This window comes from Ambystoma mexicanum, chromosome 1q (assembly GCF_040938575.1).
Source record: "Ambystoma mexicanum isolate Mex_15411 chromosome 1q, UKY_AmexF1_1, whole genome shotgun sequence".
Taxonomy (NCBI): Eukaryota; Metazoa; Chordata; class Amphibia; order Caudata; family Ambystomatidae; genus Ambystoma; species Ambystoma mexicanum.
Genome location: NC_090922.1, coordinates 1,295,168,798 through 1,295,190,928, shown reverse-complemented (window position 1 = coordinate 1,295,190,928; position 22,131 = coordinate 1,295,168,798). Strand labels below are relative to the sequence as shown.

General features: G+C 44.5%; 1 protein-coding gene across 1 annotated transcript in view; it reads right to left on the bottom strand.

Moving 5' to 3' along the window:
• Window positions 1-8,784: 8,784 nt before the first annotated feature.
• Window positions 8,785-22,131, bottom strand: part of DHCR24 (24-dehydrocholesterol reductase) — a 187,728-nt gene continuing 174,381 nt past the window's right edge. Inside the window, exon 9 of the mRNA XM_069642118.1 lies at window positions 8,785-9,227. Coding sequence (XP_069498219.1) covers window positions 9,074-9,227 — 154 coding nt within the window. The 3' untranslated portion in view covers window positions 8,785-9,073. The remainder of the gene's footprint in view (window positions 9,228-22,131) is intronic.

Sequence of the window (22,131 nt, the reverse complement as noted above, 5' to 3'; positions counted from 1 at the left end):
GTAGGAAAAAGCAGAGAGACATCTGCAGGAAGAGATGGTGGTATCAACACTGGCAGGCTTGCATAGAGATGTAAGGTACCCCAGGTAGACCATTGTGGCAGTCAGCAGGCAGTACGAGCATGTGGCAATGTAATGAGGAAGTAACGATTCCAGAGTGAAGCTCAGTATAACAACAGAGGAGATAGAGGAGGGTCCTTGGGAAACACGATCTTTGCAGCAATGAGAGTAGATAGCAGGGGTGGTTGTGTCAGTAAGAAACCCCACTCCAGAGCTAGATAATCCTCCACCCAACCCAAGTTCTCCACTCAAGCCAAATGGAACAGCCTCAGGCCTAAGCTTGCTGGCCCCCTGCCTTGTCCCATTGTTCACCTTGATCCATACGGGGGCAACATGCAAACCCTTGAACAGAAGTTGAAGAAAGAGGACTAATGACCATCAGACACCTGGAAAGAAGTGCAGGGGACACAACTGAGACTATTACAAATCTGGGAACTTTCCTTTTGGTTTACTTGTTTTGAGATCTAAGGAGAAACCTCTATATTTTATCCCAGTTGAGACCTATTTGTTTTTTCCAAAATCGACCATTTTGAAACCATAACTTTTGGTGAAAATGTCCCACGCTGCATTATGACATTGTCAAGCACTAAAACCACCCCTAATGGTTTTAGGTGCCAAAATGGAAAGAAAATAATTATGTTTTCCGTTTCCTTTTGAAAACTTAGATTTCCCGGAGTGAAATAAGGATGGAGTTCCAGAGGCGGGGGCCATAAAACTGCAGGATCTTCACTTCAGTCTTGGCTGACCTTGAAGTTCTATTAGGGATATACAGGTGTAGTTGATTCCTAATGCATGAGCTCCCAATCCATGATATGACTGGTGTGCTATGCAAAAGACTTTAAATTCAACTCAAGAGGTCACTAGCAGCCATTGAAGTGTTTACAGAAATGGGGTCATATGCTCCCACTTTTTATGCCAATGAGATGTCGAATTGAAGTATTTTGAAGAGTGCAAATAGTATGTGCCACAGGTAGCGAGGACCAGAACATGCACATACGGGTTCTCAAAAAAGGGTTTATTTTGTAGTTCACTGTTGAGAGTAAAGGTCAATAATAACATAAGAGTGCCTACTAGTCTTCAGTTTTTTTTACTATTCTCCCAGAGTTTCTCTATACTTGGAATGAATGCTGGAAACCCAGGAATCCTCCCCTCTTTAGGTTGTAAGTGTTAGTCCCCTAGGACAAATTCTCACTACTTTGGCAAAGACCCATCAAAGTTCAAGAGGATGGTTTGAAGTATGGCCTATTGAAAGGGGAATAATTCAGTAGGATATAGTTACAAACCAGTGCACGGAGGGAGTTTCAAAACACAATCTAGGGCACTGGTCTTCAAACTTTTTTGGCCTGGGCCCCCCTGAGTAAAGTATGGGCCGGCCAGGCCCCCCCAAAAGTGGCAGATGGACAGTATGTAGAAACCGCTATTAACTTTTGTGCGCCGTCACCGTTCCTAGTAAAGGGTGAGAGGTCCAAACTCCATCTCTATTAGATCAAAACGAATTCCCAGGCAGGTTTAGAATTAATCTTAACTTCTGGCATTGCTCTGGGCAACCCTCCAGACCATTGTTCTTGGCGTGCCAAGCCATTACAAAATGGGAAAGACCATATGCAAATCAGGTTTGGTCCCCTCCCTTCCCGAAAGGGACAGTCCGCCCCAAACTGCTTGGTCACATACCTTCTGCACGAGACCACAAGCATCCCCAAACAATTTTCAGCCTTGTTGGGCCTCATCAGCGAGGAGTAGCTTGGGTCTCTAGGCCCAGCAGGCACGGGACCCACATCTGGGCATACCCATCCCACTCAGGGTGTTCCATGTAATAATATCCCTGCTAAAATATTGCCATACAAGAATGGCGCTGTTTTTTGCAGCGATATTATCCCATGGAACCTGCGGGGAACACTCCTGCAACCCCTACACCCATTTACTCAATAGATTATCCCCATAAATAATATCGCCTATGCCGTTTCCCGGTGACTATATGTATGGCGATATTATTTATGGGGATAATATTACCAGATACCACTCAGGGGGACTACAGCAATAAAACGCCTGGCAGGAGAAGCTTAGTCAGTTTGAGCAATACTGTGTGCTGCTGACCCCACACATGCGCCCAGGTTTCCCCAAACAAATGTACATCTTTTGATGTTCTCCGAATCCATCCCCACTGGGTTGACATCCTATGAACATGGAGAAAAGAGAATAGGACATAGTAGTATGTCCTATGTAATGTTCAACTTTCCACATGAAATAAAAAATGCATGAAAGTCCAAAATGTGGGTGAATTAAGTGTACACATTTATGAAAAAGGTACTTTATAATTCTGAACTATCTGAAAAACGAACAACCAAGCTTATGATTAGCATGGGTATAGACAGACTAGCACAATTCCACAATGATTCTGTATATCAAAAGGGCCATATTCAGACATCTATTTCCCCATACAAACGAAATGTGTAGAGTACTCTGTGGGGGTCATTCCGAGGTTGGAGGTAAGGGATTACCGGCGCCTGTAAGGGCACCGATGGCGGTAATCCCTTACCTCTGTATTCCGAGTTCCCTTTGCGGGTCCCTCTTTACCTCCTGCTTTACCTCCTGGGGAAGGGCTATGGTGAATGGGGAATTACCGGTCCATCCAACCTTGGAATGGACCGGTAATTACTCCATTCACCATGCCGGTATTCCATGGAGTAAATAGCTCCATGGTTGCCAACCATGGAGCTATTTACTCCATGGTGTAGTCCTAACTCGGAATGAGGGCCTGTGTCTCTTACTTATGTGAAGTAATGGTAAGGAATTCCAAATGTTTGGTGTGTGCATGAAGGAAGAAGCAGGATGGAGTGACAGTGAGCAGGAGGAAAGAGCTGTATGACATATCTCCTAAATTACTACCATGGCACATTCAAGAGGGAATCAATCGTTTAAGACATGTATTAACATATGCTTTTAGAAATCTCAACATGCAAAGGAGTTAGAAGACATGGGGCCTCATTCCGAGGCTGGCGCTATCCATGGAGTAAAGAGCACCATGGTAAGCAACCATGGAGCTATTTACTCCATGGAAATCCGGCATGGTGAATGGAGTAATTACCGGTCCATTCCAAGGTTGGAGGGACCGGTAATTCCCTATTCACCATACCGGTTCCCCATCCCCATTCCTGCCCCCATAGGGCTCAATGGGAATGGGGAAGGAGTAGATTACGGCACGGTAAGGTCCCTTTGTGGGTTGGATTTTTAACGCCTGCTAAAAGCAGGCGTTAAATGCCAACCCGCAAAAGGGAACTCGGAATATGGTGGTAAGTGTTAACGGTCACCGTTGCCATTAACGGTGACCGTTAACCCTTACCTCCAGCCTCGGAATGAGGCCCATGGATATATAAAGTACCCATGAGAGATGTTGGCTCCACACACATCTAATTGCAGCTGACCCACCATATGCACTCGCCTTCCCTTTTTCATCATTCAAATACTTTTATATAACATAACAAAGTAATTACTTCTGATGTGAAAATGTTATCTAGTTAATAAATAATAATACACTTTGCAATGTAGCATACAGAATACAAGATCAGAATTTCCCCAAATCTTCAGATTATATATTGAAATGATTGTTGGGCAAGGGAGGGCAACAAACTAGTATTCAATTTACACATACATTCCTTTTCTTCACTAGTCATAAAAAGGAAAATATATTTGTTTATAGAAATGTACAAAGAAAAAAGATAACTACATACAAATGTACAAATACGAAATATTTTCTTTTTATTACAAATACCTGTTTGACAATTAAATGATCATTAAAGAGGCGCCATTTTATAACACAGTTGGCAATGTTCACTTAGGAATGTTATTCAAATGTACCCCAATATCATTGAAGTAATTTCATTTTTCTTTTTTACATAAAGGTGTGAGAGATCGCTACAATTGTGACAAATTGCTGGTCTCATAGCTTACAGATGAAATTAGGACTCTTTTAGCCTTTGCTTAAGGGATTAAAAAAACATTCGTTTTTCCGTCTGCAATTATTTTTTACTATGGTTTGTATCAAATAATAGAATAATTTTCAATCGTTCGAAAATGCATTAAATTACAGACGACCAAAAGAATATCAGTTAAACTGAAATAATCAAGTTAAACGAGGTTACCAAACAAGTGCTATGAAGTGTCTGCTCCAGACAAAATAAGTTCTCCCTGATAAACATTTTGGTGCAGTGCAAAATGAAACCTTTGAATCCTAGGTGCCTATTTATTTCGCACATGTGAAAAACATCCACATAATTCTATGCAAATCGATGACTGACGTGATAGCCATTAGACAACACGGAAAATAATGCAATTACCAGTAACAAAGAGCTATTTGGTGAAAGGATCTGTTTTTCTTCAACAGCAGAATTTCATAAACATCCAAAATTGATTTTCGATGTAAAACCGATTCTTATGAACCATGGGATCCCATCACAGTATACCCTAAAATAATCCAGGCCAAAGCCCTATATCGGATCTCGGCTATCATGGCCTGATTTTATTTTAGCAACAAGGCACAGATATCAAATGTTTCACATTTCATTCACAAATAAACAAAAATATTATACAGTAATACATACTTAGCTTTACATCCATTATAATACCATAGTACACTATTTTTCAAATAATATATATATATATTAGACTTTGTGCACACACAGACACACACACAACCAAAAGTCAATTTTAAAGCTTTTAAGAAATAAAGAAATTAAAATTTGGTATGACGACAGAGCCAACGTGCACCCTTGTCAATCAACATTGGTGGTCTTCTTAAATTAAGGAACTTGAACGTACAATACTCCATCAAAAGCAACAGTATTCATACAAACAAAAGAACCCAGTAACCATATCTTGTTGTGATACATTAAGGCTATTATCTGGGGGTTAACAATTTGAATTGAAAACATTAACTACAAACATTGCATATATCTGTATACTGCTCATTTCCATATTTGTTCTAAATGTTGGCAACATATTTTTAACATGGTCGCCTTCTGCGATGGGAGACTAAAAGGATTTGCAGACTAAATGGTATTGTATTTTGGTTTGTGCATGTCCCATATATTTGCTAAGGACGCACTCTGTCCACTATTAGAATACTTAAACCTTTTAAACCTTGGATTTAACAACTGTGTAACGTCTAAATATTCGAATCCCCGATATTCGGTCACAGAAAAGAACCCAAATGGTACCAGGACTAGCAGCAGATCAGGCCTTCCTTTAGTCCACTCTGGCCCCTCTTTGCACACTGCATGAATACAGCTAATCCCATACTACCACGTGCATTATGGAGATCTGCAATGGTAGCGAACATTGCCCTAATCGCAGCCAACACCGAGGCACGTCTGCCATTCATATGCATGGATTGCAATGTTTTTCCAGACACAAAAACGTGGCAAAAAACGGACAGCACTGCAATTGAAAAGGGCACCTGCCACCATGGCTAGTCTTAGTACTGCATTTGCATGTTTTGACCACATGCATGCGCTGCCAGAAAAAACAGCAAGGTGGAGAATGCATCGATTCAGTTGAAATCCATGCAAAGCAGTTCTGCCAGGTGTCTGACACATCTGTACAATCTGGAATAAGGTTGTAGGTATTGCAGCATACAACGATACATATGTCCACGCTCAAACAGCAGTAACAATTAATAGTGGTGTGTGTAGTAGAATAGGATGTTATTTCTGGAGCCAAGAAGGAATGTTTATTATACATCCTTTGTACTGTACTACAATCACGGCAGGTGTTTGTGCCAGAGATTATTACAACCAAAAATCCACTTAATTACAGTAGTACTACTGATTTTTCTGGAATTTTGCACGCTAAATTTCCACACTCACATCGACATTGGAAATGAATAATGTTAAGTAGTGGTTCAGGCCACTGCTGTATATTTTTCAAAATGCACAAAAAGGTAGTGTCTGACCTTTTTCTGCCTTAACTAGGAAAGGTGTTGAGATTTGGGTATCAACCCTTCAGCTATCGCCATGTCAGCATTTCTTTCCCTGTTTTAAAAATAAATGCTTGCTGTCCCTACTGTTGAGTTAAAACAATGTTTAACACTTCTGGCAATATGTTTAAACGTTTACCTCCACCACTGCAGTGCAGTAAAAATACATTGAATTTTCAGTGTGAAAATCTCCCTTCTAATAGGCAGGTACTTACAGCTGGTGGTATTGCCCTGGAATACCGATGGAAGTATATATCTCTGACCCTGGAATACGGCAGGAGGTAAAACAAGCAGTATTTGTGAAATATTGCTCTTTTACCCAAAAAACCGATTCTATAATAAGCTCCATTATCTCTTACACTTACCAACAATATTTGTAATCAACGGATAATGGTGTGTGAGTAGGCAAGTTTGCTGGGTAGTGCGTTCTAAGAGATGTTTAGAGGTGGAGACAGGACAAAACTTGAATTCCAGGCTGGTAGTCAAAGGTGACTCTATTTAGTTAAGATTGACCCAACTAAATGCTTTTGCCTAAAATTAGTGCGACTGTGACAGGACTATACATCTCGGTCGAACAAAGAACTAGAAGCGAAGGCTGAGCCATGCAGCAGATGCTGGAGTCCTATGGGAGGATTGAGAACGTGCCTCAAACGTTCAAGCGCTACACATTTTAATGCTATATACTAGTGCGGTGTGATCCATATGGATGAGACTTTTCCCTTTTCAATTACTGGGGCAGTGGAGAACAAGGTCAATCAGACCGTGCTGCATTTTAGTTGTTTATGTGCAATGAGTTCTGTTTCTGGGACAAAAAGCTTTTTCTGAACATTGCCCTGTGTGAGAACCTTAATCCAGAAGAGAGATGTTTATGAAAACGGTCACCTTTACTGCTAGTTCCTCCTTCTGGCCACTGCTTTTCGCCCATTGGTATCAAAGTCATTGCTTCAGTGTTTACATTCTAGGACTCGAAAGGAAACAAGAAACATGTGGTTCCATGTAATTCCACAAAATAAATTACTTAGTGGTAATTTACTTAGTAGAAATTACTTCAAATTATTTTTATGGAGGGTCACCCTCGAACCCTCAGCACCCTTAACTAAAACCCCTACACCCTCCCAACCTCCCTTTTACCCAGAAATACATACTTAAATTACCACGAAGTGATGTACTTAGTGGAAACAACGGGAAACTGAAAAATGCAGGAGAAGATGAATCCAAGGAGGGACTTTAGCAGCCCTTATGAATCTAGTGAATTGAAGCCTGCCCTTTTTCCTGAGAGGCATGGGGTTGTAGTTGTATCCAGGGGTAGGACAATCTCATTGGAAACCTGCAGTTGAACTAAAAACAGCTTCCTAAAAGGAAGTATTGCCAACCATCTCAACTGGGGAGCACGTATTGTCCTGGCTCTTCTATAGAGGAAAGTGAACAATTAGCCCCCTTAATGAAACTAGAGATATCGACCAGTCAGTCCATCACATGAAGAAGGCCTAATGAAAGCAAATCCTTTCAAAAGGAAGGGTGCCTTACAACGATCACACTGAAAATCCCCCACTTCTTGGCCATAGTTTATCATATATCAGTAGGCTTAAATAGGGCCAGGCACGGGAACCACAGTTAATTTTACAGAAAACCATCTTCAATGTTTAAAAAGATTCCAAATTCGAGGCAACATTCGAATAGGACAAAGTTGAGCATCTAACTGTAGCACGGACCCTCACAATTACTATACGGCATAGTGCGATTTGGAACCCTGGTACAGGAGGACATTTTCCACTTTGAGAGCCTTGAGACAGCAGTTGATTTTTAATCATTTCATTTTTGCAACATGAGTGACGTTAGGGGAGCACTACTTAAAAAAAAACGTTGGGAAATATTTTTTAAAAACGGAAGAAAATAATCTAAGCAGTGGGACAACTATAGATTTTGAATGTGGCTTTATACTTGGAAAAGAAGGAAAACGTTACTCACGGTAGTAACCTCTGTACTGCTAGTATTGTACACCTAGCGGTGAAACCCATACATTATGGTGAAAAGGGGAATCGAACGTTGGCGCAAGTTAGGTTTTGTTTTAACAACTGGACCCTATAACTGAACCTTTTGAAAATTTAACTGGATGCACCTGTCTGCATCTATAATATAGGGGGTGGGGGGTGTCCCTCTTTTTTGTACAGGGGTCTATGTCATGAGGGTATGGAACAATACTTTCAACACAGGGACATAGGCTACCCCACCTGTTTGGCACTTACCGGTAGTATAATGTTGCAAACAGGAATCGATCATAACATTTAGTCTATCCTAAGATTTAGAGAGCACACACGATTGGATTCACACAATTAACAGATTTTATTATCTAGAAAACCATTAAAAAGCCTATTGAGGCTGTTGTGTACATATAGCCATTTTCAACCCCATGGTTTATGGGAGATTATACAAATGCAATCATATTAAATATTCATATGACTAACAAATGGTAACACAGTCTAGTCTGACTAGACAGATGTTTTGGTTATAATAACCACATTCTCAGTCACAACCTGTACTAAACCTCACAAAATAACTGTTACCATTTGTTAGCCATATGAATATTTAATATGATTGCATTTGTATAATCTCCCATAAACCATGGGGTTGAAAATGGCTATATGTACGCAACAGCCTCAATAGGCTTTTTAATGGTTTTCTAGATAATAAAATCTGTTAATTGTGTGAATCCAATCGTGTGTGCTCTCAAAATCTTAGGACCAAATGTTATGATCGAATCCTGTGTGCGACATTATACTACCGGCAAGTGCCAAACAGGTGGGGTAGCCTTTGTCCCTGTGTTGAAAGTATTGCACCTGTCTGCACACATCTAATTTGTTTGTTAGCACATCTCCATTAAAAAAAAATAAAAAAAGCATGACAAAATAGAAATATTAACCTGCACATAAAGAACCCTTCACAATCACAGGTATTAGCAGTTATTTCAAAATAGATGGGACTCCTTAAAATGTAGCATTTCACACAAGTGCGAATATTAGATGTCTATCCTCCAGGTGTCCATATTCAGTGCCTTGCTGCTTTGCATATTTTGTCATACACTTCTGGAAAAGCATCGCTGCAGTTCAGTTGCTCTCTTAACTTGTGGTACAACGAGCCATCAAACATTTCCCAGAATTCATCACGGCTCATATAGCAATCAGCATAGAGCATCTGAAAACTGAAAACACAAAACAAAAGCATAAACGTATTAAATGTTTGCCCAAAAATGTGCATGGAGGTAAACAAAAGAAGTGAGTACCTGTAATAATGGTCCTCCAGTGGGGTATAATATGAGATATGATAGGATATGACATTTATAACGCGCCTATACACAGGTGTTTCAAGGCGTCACGAGGCAAGGGAGGGGAACAAAGGGAGGACAAGACAACGATCTTGCTAGGCCTAGAGAAACTGAGATTGCGCAAGTGAAGGGGAGAGGGAAGGGGAAATGTGCGAGGGGAAGGTGAGGAGGAGCAAGTGCAGGACACAGGATCAAAAACAAGTAGTGCAGCCAGCAGGTGGCAGTGCCAGGGTTAAGTGCAGAGAAAAAGTGTCTGATAAGTGCAGGTAAAGGGACTGTAGGATTGCAGATACAGACCCAAGTGCAAGGGATGCCAGGGGGCATTACAGGTGTGCAACAGGGCGGGCAGAGACCAAGGCCCGACGTTCAGAGGGTAGCCAGATGACCAGTGCAGTATCAGAAAGGAGATAGCAGGAAAGAGGAAGAGAGAAGGAAGTAGCAAAGAGGAAAGTCTTGAGATGCTTCCGGAGCCGGAGATGGTTCTGTTCAACTTTCAGAGAGGCATGTAGGCTGTTCTAGAGTGAAGTGCCAGCTGAAGAGAGAGATCTGCCCCCACCTCATTGCTTGGAGAAGCGACTGACCCTCAAAGAGTTGGAGGAGCAAAGAGCTTGAGTTGGAAGATATTTCCGAAGAGAGAGTTGGGGGTATTGCGGTCCCAGGTGCCAGAAGGCCTTGTGGACAATGCAAAGGGTCTTGAACTTGATTCTTGCAGACGCGGGGAGCCAGTGAAGAGATTTCAGGGCTGGAAAGATACAATCCCTGGGCTTGAGGCAAAGGACAAGTCTCGCAGTCCTGTTCTGGATGAGTTGTAGAGGACAGAGAGTAGAGGCAGGCAGATTTAAAAAGAGGCTGTTGCATTCAATGCTTGAATACCCGTGAGCATCAACATGGCTGTATGGTGGGTTGGTTCTTTTGTAGGCTTCCTTCGGCACCAAGAGGTTACTGCTGAATGGTAACGATTTGTCAAATTCTGTACAACTATTGGTCAACTCCAGCTGTATCGGGAATAAGGTGAGTAGAGTGGAACACTATGCACCAAAAAAAGCCTTGCCCATCCATAGTTCCAGGTAAGTAACTTTTTCATCCTCTTCACGAAATACAATATGCAGACTCTTGGCACGGCTGAGGAATTAAACAACTGAGGACTCGAGACATATGGTACAGTTTATTTTACAACACAAATAGTGAATGAGCGGTTTCCACAGGAAATCAAAAGAGCAATTCCAGTTTGCTTGAGGACCGTAGTCCACCCATCTCTTCCTTCCTTCCTTGGGGCCCCGCCTCCTGGCAGTCAAACAAGGTCACCGATTTTCAATAGTGTTTTAGGTGTCCCATAAACTACTTTCTTGGCTTGGATGGTATGTTCCACTGTCATTCTAGCCAGGATGCTAAGTTATATCTAGGTGGTCATCCAAACCTTTCTGACTCATGCAGCCCAAGCTTGACTCGGGTCGTGCAACAGCTGGGTCATGTTACCAATAGGTCCAGGGAGCTTAGGATATTTGTCCAAGAATACTGGTGATCGAGTCGGCCACAGTTGTTGCTAGCCAGATTGTATAAGGGCTCCTTCCACAGGCTCCCTCCATTTCCCTTTTCCACCTCCTGCTCTGCTCACTTTTCTCTCATATCTGTTATCTGTATAATGGTTTGCAACCCCTCCACATCCTCTCCTACCCTCTCTTCTTCCCTGGGTGATTTTTGTTTTTCACCCCGCTGTGTTCTTTCCTTTTCTTTCCCTCTTTGCTTGTCGCTGCTTCTCACTTCTCTCTTGATGTCTCTCTACTCATTTGTCTCCTCTCCACTCTCAACACCCCTTTTTAGTCCTCTCCACTTTGTAGTACCGCCTTCACTCACTATTCCCCTTTCCAGTTCTTTCTGCTCTGTACCACCTTCCCCATTCTCTATCCCTTTCTCACTCCTATCTTCTCATGGTCTAATTCTGCTCTGTAGCTCTCTCCTTTCTGTATATGATCCTTCCCTCTGGCTCTCCTTTAAGTTCCCATGCCTCCCCCAGGCCCATTGCTACATTCCAACATTATTGTTCCCCCTTTCTACACACATACTTATTTTCTCTGGATGTCCGGCTTGCACAGCTCCCTCCCGCTCAATCTACACTGTGTCCTGCATGCCATGCATCCAACAGCTTTGTCTCCTTGCTCTCTGATTGTGAGTGCTGTGCCATGCCGGGAACTCTCAAGAGAGGCATCCATCATCTTGTCTCTCCTTTTGATCCAGTTACTCTTGCCTCCTCTACTACTCCATATTAATCTGCTGGGTTGGTGTTTCTCTGGCTATATGTGTGGACTCTTTCATGACCTGCCAGTCAAATTAAAGTAACTTCCTGTCTGTCTGACTGGAAGTCACTGCTGAATGTCTGAGGACCGCAGACAGCGGGACGCCACAATCAGTGATTCTTCCACAGACAAAGTGCTTACAGACCTTGACAAACAATGGGATTGTGGGAGTGCCAAAAGGGAGGTAGGGACTTTGAAGTGGCTGGAAGCTGATGGGCCTCAAGCAAGGATCAAGATGATAGGGTGACAACCACAGGTTAGAGATGAGTTAAGGAACCTGGGGGATGTGCAGAGGTCCCCTGCCTACCTCTGAGAAATTGTAGGAGAGTGACTCACCGGCGACGGGTGCCACCCAAACCTAGTGGCTGTTGGGGGCATTGATAATACATGAACATCCATCAGAAAGAACATTACCAGGGGTAAATAATCCCCTGCAAAACAACCTTTTCCTTAGAAAATACTGTGAAAGGTGGCTTGCAGTATAGGGCTTGTAGCTCACCAACCATTTGAGCAGAAGTGATAGCCACTAAGAAGATAGTTTTCCACGTTCGTAGCCTGAGAAGACAAGAATGGAGCGGTTCAAACAGCGCTCCCATCAAAAATGTAAGAACCAGGTTCAGATCCCAGGGCGGAACCAGAAAAGGGACCAGTGAGAAAGTATTGGTTAGTCTTTTCAGGAATTGCATTACTACATATTAAAATAAGAGCCTTGTTCCGGCGTGCGCATGAATATTGATAATGCCACCAAGTATCCCTTAACAGTAGCCACCTGCAGCCCCTGATGGGCTAGGTGCAGTAAAAAAGAAGTATGTATACGATTTGGCCGTGGCACAATTGTTTGCGGCTGAATTGACAGTGGTCAATTCGGCCGGAAAGACAATTTGGCTGCGGCCAAATCGGGCAAAATGTAAACCCCCCACAACTCCCAAAACACTTCTCCCCCTCCCCCACCTCCTACCTTTTTGCCATCTGCTTTGTTTCTGACCCTACAGCATCAGATCCATCCCTGCTACGCTTGTCGGATCCGACGCAGCAGGGTCAGCTTTTCTTTTTCACGTCCCTCCGACTCCAAACCTCCGGGAGCAGGGGACACCACTGCTACCCCCAAAGGCCATCACTACCAAACATGGGAAGCGGGTGACACCCCCCCTCCCCATGCGTGGTAGTGATTACCCAAACTGATTGTTTAAAATGATTGAATGGTACTGGCCCAATTCGGCCAGATTTACCATACAATTGTTTGTAAACAATCAATTTGGGTAATACCAAAAAGAAAGCACTGCATGTGTATTGCAAGAGAAAATATCTATATCTTTAGCTCTACACCAGCTGAAAAACTTGTTCCAACGGCAGTGGTATAGTGCTTTAGTTGCTGGTCTTCTAGCCGAAAGAAACACCTCCATAACATCTTCCAGGAGGTCCCAATCTTTGTATCTTAACCTCTCAGAAACCAGGCATGTAGATTCAGATTGTAGGGTGAAGAAGATGGCCACCTTCCTGCAAGAGTAGGTCTGCTCTCTGGGGAAGACGGAATGGAGGGCAGATGGACATGTCCAACAGGTCCGAGTACAATGTCCTCCTGGCCCAATCCTGGACAATCATGATCATGGACTTCCTGAACTTCCTCAACCTCCTGAGGACTTGAGGGATGACAGGGACTAGAGGGTATGCATACAGGAGTGGAAATTCCTAGTCCACTATGAATAGGTCTCCCAGAGCTCCTCTCTGAGGAAGTTCCCTGGAGCAGAACAGGTTGCACTTCCTATTCATACTGGACGAGGACACATCCACTTGTGGGGTTCCCCAAGAGACGAAGATCTCTAGAAGCACTTCCTGAGCCCTCTCTCCCACTCATGCCTGCTCAGAGCATCCGCCATTGTATTCTCTTTCCCGGCTAGATGAACAGCCAGAGAGATCCCCTTTTGTAAAGCCCGAAGCCACAGCGGCACTGCCTTCTTGCACAGTGGTAGTGACCCTACATCTCCTCTTTTGTTAAGGTAATGCATGGCCACTGTGATGTCCGTCATTATCAGGACCTTCTTTCCTTGGATGGAAGGCAAAAAGGCCATCAGCGCGAGTCTGATCGCCCTCAGCTCTAACAGGTATATGTGTAATCTTGATTCTGCAGGGGGTTAAAGACTGAAAGGCAGCACTCAAAAGTGAGAACTGCCAATGGCAAACCTCAGGCACTTTATGTGTCTGGGATGCATAAGCACAGGAAAGTAAGCATCCTGAAGATCGAGCAACACCATCCAGTCATGGAGATGAAGGACCTGGAGGATCTACGATAGAGTGACCATCTTGAATTTGTCCTTCCCGAGGAACTTGTTCATGCGCCTCTGGTCCAGGTTGGGTTGCAGTCCTCTCAAGGAAAGAAAGGAAAGAATCCCCTGTAAGAGGAGCGGATCTGGATCCCGAAGAGTGTGTTTGCTCAGGGGGTAATCTGGAGGCCTCTTTAGAAATGGGAGACAGCACCCGGCCTTCCACTGGGGTCTTGTGAGCAAAGGGCTCAGAGAGGTTTTGGGGACGTGGATGAGGGCAATGATGGGGTTGGTGCCTGGGCAGTCTTTCCTCCACAACCACTTGGGGCACCTGCACATCTTCTTTGCCCTTGTGTTTGTAAAGAGTGACCTCTTTCTCTTTGATTGAAGGAAGAGTAATACTGAAAGGACCGCCCTCTCCGGTTCTGTGATGGTGGATGTTGTTTTGGATGGCAGATAGCTGCCCCTAAAGACTTTGCTGCAGCCTTGGAAGCTGCAGTGTTTTCAGGCTGTCATCCGCGTTGGGGCCAAATAAATTGGACCAATCAAAGGGCATATCCAGGAGTTTTGCCTGGCCATCGGTGGTAAAACCAGATTTGCGTAGCCATGCAAAGCACCGGATACCAGCGCTAGATTCCATACATCTGCCTACACACTCTGATGCAGCCAATCCGGATTGTAGGGATTGGCATAAAGTCTCCTTTACCGTGATTAATAAGATTGTTAAATCCCTCTCTCATCTCCCATTCTGGAATATTTTCAGATACAATCACATTCAACAATGTGTAGCTGTACTTCGCTAACGCGCATTGCTTTCTGGCTGTTTTCATTTTATACTCTCCTGAGGTTTTAACAGGTCGCAGGTGGGCATACGTAACTTCAATGCCTGACCTTGCCTGGGCGTTTTATTGGGACATGCCTGACCTTCATGCCTCGTCTTCGTCCCAGTACCAAAGTAGTGAGAGGGGGTAATCCTCACTACTCTCAGTTGCTTCTTCTTCATCTCATTATTGTCATACATATGAAAGGGGGAAACAAGTGGAACACTCTTGCAATGACCCATAAAGGTCGGGGAAAGATCAGATTTGTTATCCTGAGGATATGGGGAGGGGAATACCATGTCTAATCTTTGGGCACCCATGAGCGGGGTCATAAGAGGGCTAAATGTGAGATCGCCCTCAGATTTCTCGCATACCCTTCCCCTATTAATAGGGCGGTTGCAGAAGGTTTGGGGCATTTGTTGTAGCAGAACGGTTAGGGCATTTGTTGTAACAGGAGGTTATCTTTTTTCAACAGGGAGGTTCAGGTTTCTTTAGCTGAGGAACTCTAGTCCTAGGTTTTCTCATTCTTATCTTTGCCATTTGTGAAACCCACTGGTTGAATTGGGGTAAATTAGTTCCCAGCAATAATTGGGTTGGTAAATTGGGAATTACAGCCACGGTTAAGTATAAATATTCTCCTAAAATGGTGATGGGGATCTGTGTTTGTGGGATTCTCTTAAAATGGCCATTTATGCCATCTACATTTTTGTTTTTTTGTTGCCTTTGGTTTTTTTTGTACATAGGTGTCTCTTTGTTCATATGCTGCATTTGGATTTCGTTGGTTTAGTATGCATCTGTTATGAGACGGTCACGTGGGTTGGGGCCTCACTGTGGATGTGTGGGATATGCTCATTACTTGTGATGTCGTTATTCGGTAGGTGTGTACCACCAGTTCCATACCAGGAACAGCCTCAGATGAGAACAGTGAAGCAGACCCACTGGCTGAACATTGCAGTTTTGAAGTTCAGATCTATTGGAACCTCACAGAAAGACTGCTTCAAGGTTGGCACCTGCGTTTTACATGTTTGCAAACGCTTCCCTTTTGAGGTTGAACTTCTGTAAAATATACAACAACTCTGGAAGTGTGTGTTCTAACATTACATACTCTGTCTCTGCGCAACCCTAGGCTCTCCCCTTAGCGGTTAGCTGTACTTGTGTTTTTTGTCCTTTCTCTAGGTCCCCTTTCAATTACGATTACTGTTACTCTGTGTACTGTGTCCCATTAGGCTCTCTCCCACTCCTTAGGTCCCATTCTTCTGTGGTTACTGTTGTGCTGTGAACTGTGTCCCATTAGGCTCTCTCCCCCTCTCTAGGTCCCCTTTTTCTGTGGTTACTCTTGTGCTGTGAACTGCGTCCCATTAGGCTCTTTCCACTCTCTAGGTCCCCACCTATCTGGGGGAACCTTTTCTACTGTTGTGTGTCACCGGTCTGCTCCTCCTGTGTGCTCCCTCCTGAGTGACCCCCACCCACTGCATATCCTGCGCTGAGCGATGCTGGGCTGTGTATCTCTCCATTCTCTTTCTCACTCCCTCCTTCTACTTTCCTGTTTGCACCCCCTATGGTGCTCTCTGTTTCTCCAATCATCTCTAACTGCTCCTCTATCGCCTATCCTATCCCTCTTTCTAAGTCTGGAAGGAAGAAGTTAAAGAGGGACATCCTGGTCTCCAACCCAGGCCTCCCTATTGCTGATACCTATATCATTGCTTCCTACAGACAGACTCTCAACGACATCCTATTTGTCATTCCCACACCAGACGTATGGACCGCTCATATGGTCTTGGTTCTCTCTCCTATCTTGTCCTCTCCCATTAATGGTGGCACTCTGTGGGAGGCCCTCTTGGCCTCCTTCCACTCCTCCAGGATCATCATTAATGTCTATTTGAATGGCACTTTCTTGGTCCAGGGCCCTCAGCCCAATCTCCTCCTTTTAGATAGGCGTCTCCCGCATCTTATGAATTTCCTTCTCATGCTACTCCTAATAGCAGCCCTCAGGTTGCTGTGCCACCTCCTCCTTCTGCCACCTCTCTGGCACCTTCCTCCTCCTCTCTGGCTACTATGCCACCTCCTGCTACCACCTCTGCCATCTCTCGGGCCCCTCCACCTCCTCCGCTGGGTGTACCTCAAGCCTGTACGCCACCCCGGAAATCTTTCAAATGTGGCAACCTGCTCCATGTCGCTACTCTTAACTCTTGCTTTTCTGTCAAACACTCCTTTGACATCTGCCATCTTCTCGAAGAACTTGACCTGAATGTCCTCGCTCTCACCGAAACATGGTTCACGGCCAGCTCTCTCAGGAGTTTTGACACTCTCGTCCCTGATGGCTACAAGATCCTCTCCGAACCCAGAATCAACCGACCTGGAGGTGGAGTAGCTCTGATCTTTCCGGAGTGGGTCCCTGCATCTGTCATTCCTACGCAGGCCTACTCCTCCATTGAATACCTGGTCTGCAGGCTCTCTATCTCTCTGGCCTCTCCTGACCTCTCTCTGACTGTGGCCAGATTGCCCTGTTCCTCTCAGAGTGGGCTGACCTCTCCTCTTCTCTCCTTGCGTCTACCTCTCAACTTCTCCTCCTCAGACCTCAACCTCCACCTGGATGCTTCTAATACCTCCTCTGGGCTCTTCCACAACCTCTGCGACACTCTCTCTCTTTCCAGTCTACTCTCTGGTCTGAAACACTCTGCCGGTCACACCCTGGATTTTCTCATTTCTTTAGATATCCCCCTCTCCAACCCTCTCACCACTCCTTTCTCTTGGACTGACCATTTTCTCTCACCTGAAACTCTGTCCTAGCCTACCCCAGCACTGCCACCTACCTTCTCTGTCATTCGGCCCATTAAGTGTGTGTCAGTGAATGCCTTTGCTGCTACTTTCTCTGCTCATCCTACGCATGTGGCTGACTCACTCTGACACAGCCCTCTCTAACATTCATCTTTCCATCTCCAACACTCTGGACGTCCTTGCCCAGGTCATGATAATCCGTCTAAAGCCTACCTCCAAGTGCATGTCTTGGTATGACTCTGACCTTGCCACCCTGAAACACAAGTGAAGGGTGGATGATAGGAAGTGGAGGGTTTCGGGCGCATCCTCTGACAAACTGACATCCTCTTTTATTGACATTCCTCATTCCTGGACTTTGCATTCCTTTTCTTCCTTTGAATTTTCATATACTATCTTCTACAGGCTCTCTTATTATTCTCCTATATCGTTTCTACTAATCTACCGCCCACCTGGGCCTGTAGCCTCATTTTGTGAGGACATTGATGCCCTGTTGTCTTTTTTGTTACCTTCTACTATTCCTCTGATAGTTCTTGGTGACTTTAACCTTCATCTTTCAACAACAAATTCTGGTCTTCCATTTCTATTCTTGATTCTCATTTCTTGGTTCCTCTTTCTACTCTCCCCTCCCATATCGCTAGATCTTGGTTAGATCTTATATTTACTTCTTCTCTTGCTACATCTTCTGCGTCTTCGCTCCCTATTTTTCAGATCACCATCTTCTTTCCGTTTCAATCATCATAACTACTCCTTCAACCTCCCTTTCTTACTGCATTTCACTCTTTACTTCTACCTGCACTTCTAATCGGGTTTCCGGTTAATCTTTTTCAACTTTGACAGCTGATGAGGCTGCATCTGGTCTTTCTTCTTCGCTCTCTTCGTCTCTTGACTCACTCTAACCCTCCTCTCCTATCATTTATCCTACATGAAAACCCCCTCTACCATAGCTTTCTCCCCACCTGCGTGCCATGCAAGGTTTTCTCCGGCGACTAGAAAGATGCTGGTTGAAGGTAAAAACTTTAGGAAACTACAGCTCATATGCTTCCTACCATACTCTGTATGACAACTGACTGCAAAACCAACGTATTTTTGTCGACCTTCTACACTCCCAGTCTTCTCATCCTAGACATCTTTTTCAAACCCTCTCTCGTCTCCTTTCTCCCTCTACCCCGTATCATTCGATCAAGTCCACTCTTTCCGCTTCCGACTTTGCCCCCTATGTTTGTTTGTTTGTGCATTTATATAGCGCTACGAACCCTCAGCTATCTGAGCGCTGCTTATTTCCCACGGTGTGTGGTGCTCATTTATCGACCTCGGAAGGATGAAAGGCTGACTTTGGCACTGCCGGGATTTGAACTTGCGTCAGCATGCTCTGCACGGATGTCAAAGTGAGCGCTCTACTCGCTGTGCTATCTGACCGGCTATTCAACCTCTAAGGTTCTGCTATTGAATCTTCTATCATGCAATCAACTCTTTCTATTTCTTTGATACCTCCTAGGGAGACTCTCCCTAGGTTCACTCCAATTACTAACGAGGAGACCTCTCTTGCTTGCTCGGGCTCACCCAACCTCTCCCCCAATGGACTCTATTCCAGCCACACCTATTCCTAAAGTCTATCCCTTACTTGTCCCCTACCTTACAATTCTGTTTAACTCCTGTCTATTCACTTCAATGTTTCCATCCTCATTTAAGCACGCTACCATCATCCCGATTCTCAAGAAGCCTTCTGCTGACGTATCCTCTGCTTCTAATGTCCGCTCTATTTCGCTCTTGCCTTATCCTTCTAAAATTCTTGAATGTATTGTTTACTCTCAGGTTTCCAATTTTGTCTCTCGTAACTCTATTCTTTGTTGTTTTCAGTCTGGCTTTCATCCTGGCTATTCCACCGAGACTGCGCTCCTTTTTGTTCTGGACTCCTTACACTGTGCAGGTCATTCTAAACACTCTTCTCATTTTTCTGGATCGCTCGACAGTGTAGACCACTCGTTTCTATTATATGCTCTCTCTTCTTTTGGTTTTTCTGGTTCTATTCTATCTTGGTTCGAGTCATACCTGTCCCAGAGTACTTTTTCAGTCTCTTGGGCAGCGCTTCTTCCAACACATTCCCGCTTACTTATGGTGTTCTGCAAGGCTCCGTCCTTGATCCTTTCCTCTTTTCTTTCTATACCTCCTCACTTGCCGGCGTCATCTATGCTCTTTGGATATCCCACCATTTCTATGCTGATGACACTCAACTTTTTCTATATTTGCCACACTTCACTGATGATATTCATAACAAGCTCAGCGCTTGTCTCCTTGCTATTAAATCTTGGATGATGGACCACTTCTTGGTACTGAATGCTGCTAAGACTGAGGTTCTTTTCTTTCCTTCCACTACTATTCCACCCCCCCCTTCATATAATTTGCCCCAGCTCAGTTACCTACCTCCTCTACGGCACGTAATCTGGGTCTTTATCTAGATTCAGATCTACCCTTTAGTCGTTTTCACTTGCACAAAATTCAGAAAGCCTGCACTTTTATGACTTTTAAGGCCACTCAACTCCTGGTGTCTGCCTTAATTTTTTCCAGGCTCTTCTACTGTTCTTCTACCCTCTTTGGGTTCCCCTATCTCACCTTGCCCCTCTGTAACCTCTACTCGTGTCCTATTTCTCCTAGCTCCTTGTGACTCCATTTCTTCCTCCATGGCTGATTCGGGATGGCTTTCTTTCCCATCATTCTCTAAAATGTTATTTTCTGTGCTTAGTTTTTACATCCCTCAATGGCCTTGCACCTGCATACATCTCTTATCTTGTTTCACTGTACATTCCCTCTCCTTCACTCCGCTCCTCTTTCCATTCCCTTCTTGCTGTTCCTCGTCCTCCCTGTGCTCAGTCTCGTTTTCGCTAGTTTTCTCTCCTTGCCCCGCTACACTGGAATGCTCTCCCTCTTTCTCTTCATTCAATTTCTCTCTATTCTACTTTTTGGGTCTCTGAGATTTTATCTTCTTTCAACTGGTTAATAAGGTTACTGTAAATACAGATTTTCTAGTTCATGTGCATTTTATTGGACGGTGTGGTTCTCAGGTACAGCGCTTTGGTGTAAAGCGCTATATACAAATCAAATAAATACAAATACAAACTGGCCTGCCACCTGCGCCAAAGGCAATACAGACTCTCTGTCCTGTCCAAGAAGAGAGTCTACATCCAAGCCTGCGTCTCTGCGGCCTCTAGCAATCCGGCCAAACTCATCTGCAAGGAGCTGGCCAATCCTTCTGCAGTGTTCACCTCTCCTGTTCCCTCCCAGTCCCTCTGTATGGCTCTGGCTTCTCACTTCACCTCAGGAAATCCTGTCCTCGCTCTTCCTCTCCCGGCCCCCCTCTGACCTGCTCTCCCTCTCCCCCTCCTTTCTCCTCTTTCTCTCCGACAACACCTGGCAATGTTTCTAGACTAGTCCGATCTACGAAAGTGTCTTCCAAACAGCTGCTTCCCTGCTCCTCCAGAACGATCAAGGACCACATGGAAACCCACGCTCCAGCCTTGGCTGATTTCTGCAATCATTCTTTCGCCACTGGATCCTCCTCCTCCCTCCTCAAGCACTCCCTTGTGCACCTCCTCCTTAAAAAGGCTTCTGTCGATCCTACCTGTCCAGCAAATTATCACACGATCTCTATCACTCCTTTACTGGGCAAACTTTTGGAAAAGCTGGCCATCTCCCAGCTTACTCTTCACACTGAATCTGTTGGTTATCTCCATGACCATCAGTCTGGCTTTAGAGCAGCCAGAGGCACGAAAACTGCTCTCCTGAACACCTGTGAAGATCTGCTCACGAATCTTGACTCTAGCCTTCCATCTGTCCTTGACTTTTGCTCTACATTTGACACGGTCAGTCACGCTATCCTGATCAAACAACTCTGAGAATTGTTCTACGCGATATTCCTGCATTTTAAGGTCGATCACTAAAAAGACATTTTTTTTCGGTTGTTTTGGTGTCGCCTCCAAAATGCTGAAATATCTAGTTTTTTATCCAGAACCTCACTGTGCCCTCCTGTTTTTTGGTAATCAGGGGTTTCACCCCCCAAGCCCCTTACCACACTTTCCCGTCATACATTTTCTACATTTTATCTAGAACCCTCTCCCATTCCGACTACTAACATTCACACACCTCTCCCTAACATACATGTAGACACACTAAAACAAAGACTTACCTTAGTTCCATAACGTCCCTCGCCCGACTGCGACTGTCAGCCCCTGTGCAAACTCGAGTGCCGCGCAGGGAGCAGCTGTTATGCCCAAGATGGCCGTGCACCGAGATGAGCACAGCATCGTATGCAGCAAGGTAAGTGCGGAGGGGGGGAATGGAGAGGGCGTTTGAGGTGGGTGAATGTGGTTGTAGGATCGATTTAGAAAGACTAATTTATCTTTTTTAATCTGCCTTTCTAAATCAATCTAGTTTTGCTCAACTTAAAACTATATTTCACTTAGTACCGTGAGAACCTGGGCATCACGGATCAGGCCCTGGAGTGGGTGACCTCCTTCCTCCTGCACCGACCCTCCCAGGTCCAACTTGGGACCTTTCTCTAGACCACCTCTCTGTCCACATGTGGTATTCCCCAGGGCCCTATCCTCTCACCCAGGCTCTTCAAGGTCTACTT